This window comes from Etheostoma cragini, chromosome 12, assembly GCF_013103735.1.
Source record: "Etheostoma cragini isolate CJK2018 chromosome 12, CSU_Ecrag_1.0, whole genome shotgun sequence".
Taxonomy (NCBI): domain Eukaryota; kingdom Metazoa; phylum Chordata; class Actinopteri; order Perciformes; family Percidae; genus Etheostoma; species Etheostoma cragini.
Genome location: NC_048418.1, coordinates 11,703,873 through 11,708,666, shown reverse-complemented (window position 1 = coordinate 11,708,666; position 4,794 = coordinate 11,703,873). Strand labels below are relative to the sequence as shown.

Below are 4,794 nucleotides of genomic sequence, written 5' to 3'. Positions count from 1 at the left end.
AAATCCTGTGTTTCCTCTGCAGTACCTTGGTAAGTGGTATGGGATCAAGAAGCTGCCAACATTCTTCCAGAAAGGGGAGTGCAGCACTGCCACCTACAGCCTGAAGAGTCCTGGAGTTGTTGGGGTCCTCAACAGTGAGCTGCTGTGAGTACATGCTGCCTAAATGTCCAAATGTTAAGATTTTAAGGTTTGAATCATATTTTTTAAAACTCATTTTTTGAATTAAAATCACTTACTTATTGTCCTTGTCACAGTCCATGAAATAATTTTCTGAGCAAATGAGAAGTATTTTTATCCTCATAGTGTAATTTTACCTGTTAAACATCAGGTGAATTGAATGTCTTGGACCAAACCAGAATCACAAACTGATCTGTTAGACCGTCTCAAATTCTTAAAAGGAAAGCATTTAGTACGATATATTGGAGCTTTAAAAAGAAAAAAATCACACTCAAGACCTAAAAGTAAAAGGACAGCTATAAGTTAACTTAAACTTATTTTTTGCTTTTCTTCAGTAATGATGGAACCATTAGTTCTATCACCGGCTCTGCCAAGGCCAAGGACCCCGCTGAGCCTGCCAAGCTGGAGGTCACTTTCTTTGAAGGTACCAAAGTCTAATTTATTACAAATGAGGTTCACTCAGTCATTCTGAAAAGTTCTTCATGTACTTAAAATTCTGGTCACTTTGACTCAAATACCTGTCTCACATGCAGGATCTACCCCGGGTCCCTACTGGGTGCTGTCCACCGACTACGAGGGTCACTCTCTGGTCTACGGCTGCACCGAATTTGACCAGTTCCGCAAAGAGTTTTCCTGGATCATGAGCAGAAAGCCCACCCTATCTGAGGAGACTGTAGAGGAGCTGAACAATATCCTGTCCTCTGTTGGAATCGATGTGGACAAGATGGTCCCCACTATTCAGGATGAGACTTACTGTAGCGCTATGAACCAGTAAATGGAGACACACCTGTTTCAGCCTTTACAGGACTGTAAGGCAGGGTGACTTAGATTCATGACATGACACACTATGCTGTCTTCATGCAAAGTCAATGCAATAAACCTGTAAAACATTCATTTTGTGGTTTGTGTTGTCTTTAGATTTGTGATTTTATTCTGAAATACACACTGATCAGTTTTATTGAAAACTCAGTATTGTGAACAGAGCCAACTCAAAAGGCTAAGGAGCTCATGCATTTTTTTAAGATGATTTTTTGGGCATTTTAGGCCTTTAATGACCGGACAGCTGAAGAAGTAAAATGGGATAGAGGGAGATATGACATGCAGCAAAGGGCCACAGGTCCAAGTCAAGCTCGCTGCATTGAGTACACCTCCTGTATATAGGCGCCCGCTCTTCCAACTTAGCTAACTGTGTGCCCAAAGCAATGTTTAATACAAAGGCTTTACATGGCAAGGTGAACGTTTTTTAAATTGTTTATTTTGCAGGGAAGGTGATTGCCAGGCCACAAAAGCAGCTTGATGTATTTGACAGGAAGGCTAGATGCCTTACACCCACAAAATTTAGACTATAAATTCAGGGCACAGTGGGGAGGTCGTATAGCTCCAAGTTAACTAACGTAATTTTAGCTAGGACACAATAAAATGTTATGTTAAGCAAGCCTAGACAGGAGGGCTCATTATCTGTAATCAGTGTAGTACTAAGGCAAGGTAGAATAAGCAAGCTAGCTAATAAGCCAGCCAGCAGCTAAATGAGTACAATTAAACAATTCATTGCTAGATGAGTGATAATTTTGCTGGGCTCATTTTCTGTTACTAGCCCAGCATTAAAGCATGTTGGATTTAGCAAGCTAAGCTAGATAACTAACTTAGCTAAAATTATGCACTCATAATTCCGCATAGCATACAATCAAAGGATGTGTTGAGGTGAGGAGTACCAGAAATCACAGCTTGAAAGGGGTGTAACGTGAAGCAGGAGGCGTAGCTTGAAGCAGAGGGTGCAATGCTTAGGCTGTAGCATTATTTTTTTCAAGAATTGGCACCTGTTAACATTTTGTGTTTAAAGTGGGCTCTGGCAGAAAGATCGGATTAACAGGTTGTGTAAAACTTAGATAAGTGTTCTGCTATCAATAGCTACAGTAGATAGTTGAAGTATTTTTGGGATAATAATATCCACTTCTTTAGTGTCAAAAACAAATATCTGAATCTCAGTTTTGTACAGACATTCATGTTGCCCAGAAGATGAACCTTACTGACTTTGGTGACCCCATTACCTTTCCTCAGGTGCCACTTTGTTGTTAACATTTGTGTTTGCGAGTGACTATGACTTTAGTTGGTGGTAGCTAGAAAATCCTAGACTGTTCATTTTTTAGATAATACAAACTAGCAATTAAACTATTCAGTTCAGTTGAAGTTCATGGAATTTTGACGACAAAGGTTGAATATAACACATAACGCACAATATCAAACTAACTTTTCAGTAATGTTACCCTACTGATTTTGGTGACCCCATGACCTCTCCTCAAGTGTCACTGTGAGGATGACATTTGTTGTTTTGAGTGAAAAAGCTTTGTTGTTTCCAGGATTGATACCGTATTGGCCCAATCATAAGCCTAGAAATATGTCTAAAAAATGGGGTATAGACTTTTAAATCTCAAAATTTCAAAATATAACACGAGCAGATGGCCCCAAATAGCGAGCCACTTGGTATGAAAAGGATGAAATCCTGGTCTAACCACAGCAGAGGAGTGACAATGGTGATAGTGAACTGCAGCTTAGGCTGTTTATTTGTTAAACTGGAGAGTAGTAACTATCCTGGCCAGAACACAACAAGCATTCTGCTTTTTGTTCCAAACCCGACCCGAGCCCGATGCAGTTAATGTAAACTGAAGCACTGAGTTTGGGTTACGCTGTCTCACTTCAACTGTATGAGAGTGTCCAATATGTTTCATGCTGGAATGTGTTCTTGGTAGGGCTGGGCAATAATTCAATATAATAATTTATGGTCTGTTATTGGAATTGTATCGTAATGAAGTTATATATCGAGATATCATGATTCTGTAAAAACCTCTAAATTAATAATAACAAGCAAATACTAACTCCATTTTCTCACAAAAAATGTAAAATATTTTGAAGGAATATCATTTGACAAATTTCAGATTTGTTTTAACATCACACTGTTTGTGCATGCATGTAAACATAGTCAGTATTTATCACTTGAAACTGTTTACCACAATATTTATCTAAAGTCTCATTCTAAAATAAATATATTTTGTGAAAGCACAACCAGTCAACGGTACATTATCTTTGCAACATTGATATATGTGGTCAAGAATATTGTGATATCTGATTTTCTCCTTACTGTCCAGCCCTTGTACTATTTCCGAATAGATCTGAGTTGAACAGCCAAGTGATTCTGATTCTGAGAGGGGTTTGAGCTTGGCTCGAGGCCTCATATTCATGTAAGCATATTTCACGTTGACTATTTACACCTGATGCTGTTGTGAGGAAGTCGTGTAAGAATTGGCACCTGTTCACATTTTCTATTTGAAGAGGCCCCTGGCAAAAAAGATCTGATTGACAGGTTGTGTAAATTTTAGATAATTGTTCTAGTATTGACTACGGTGGATGTTAAAGTACTGTTTGGATAATAATGTTGGTTTGTCGACAGCACATTTACATTTACATTTACAGACATTCATGTTGCCAAGAAGATAAACACTAATGACTTTGGTGACCCCATGACTTTTCCTCAAGTGCCACTTTGTGGTTGACATTTGTGTTTAAGAATGAGAATTCTCCTCTATTTTGACTTAAGCTAATGGTAGCTTGAAAACCATTGACTGTTCATTTTTTAGATAGAGTGACAGTCGGTATAAGCAAATTGTCATGTATGGTGCTATGTCTGAAAAAGTTGGTGTTTCAAGAAGCCCCTGCTCTGCCAGAAAAGATCTCAATGACAGGATGTGTAAAAGTTAGATGGCGGTTCTGCAATTGATAACTACAGTTGATTGTTCAAATAGTTATTGAGTAATAATGTTAGTCGGTCCACTACTTTAGTGCAAAGTAAAATATCTCAATCTCATTTTTGTATGGACACTTATTTTGCCCAGAAGATGAACCCTACTGACTTTGGTAACCCTCTGAACTTTTCTCTAGTGCCACTGTGAGGCTGATATGTTTGGTTTTGAGTGAAAAATCTCAACAACTGTAGATGGATTATCATACAAAGAGATGGTCTAAAGTTGTAAAGTTAAAGCCACACCTTTGGTTATGCTTGGTACCCTGTGTTTTAGAAAGGGTTAAAAATGGCTGACTTTAACTAATATTAGCTAGAAAATGCTGGACTCGAATTTTTGTAGATAATACTAGCTGTGTAATTAAACCATTCAGTTCAGTTTAAAAACACACTTATTAGTAAGCCTTATTGAGATTAGGATTCGGATAGGTGTTTAAGCTTGACTGTAGAAACTTTACCGTTCCACAGGAATCTAAAAATCTTTCTATCCAAATATTTGAAGAAGGCTTTTTGGGATTGGTGTTTGAAGAGGTTAGAAAAGTTTTTAAAGATGTGGGTAGGAAATTCATTTTTATACATTGTGTTCTTTTAATTAGGGACACAGGTAGAGACTTCCACCTTTCCAGATCTACTTCTACATTTTTTAAGCAGAGGGGAAGAAAACTTAATCTTATTGGCTGGGTATAACAAAGAGTCATTTCAGTAAGGCAAAAATAGTAGCAAGATAACAGTCAGTTTATTTATTGTCAATGCTGTATTCAGACCAGCACAGAGGCCCACAGATGCTGATGAAACATGTTTATAGCATTGACTTAGCATGAAAC

The 4,794-nt window shown here is 37.9% G+C and overlaps 1 protein-coding gene across 1 annotated transcript in view; it reads left to right on the top strand.

Moving 5' to 3' along the window:
- Window positions 1-1,067, top strand: part of LOC117953590 (apolipoprotein D-like) — a 10,856-nt gene extending 9,789 nt beyond the window's left edge. The window contains exons 3-5 of the mRNA XM_034886740.1: window positions 23-144; window positions 513-601; window positions 711-1,067. Of these exons, the coding sequence (XP_034742631.1) occupies window positions 23-144; window positions 513-601; window positions 711-952 (453 nt within the window). The 3' untranslated portion in view covers window positions 953-1,067. The remainder of the gene's footprint in view (window positions 1-22; window positions 145-512; window positions 602-710) is intronic.
- The last annotated feature ends 3,727 nt before the right edge of the window (window positions 1,068-4,794 follow it).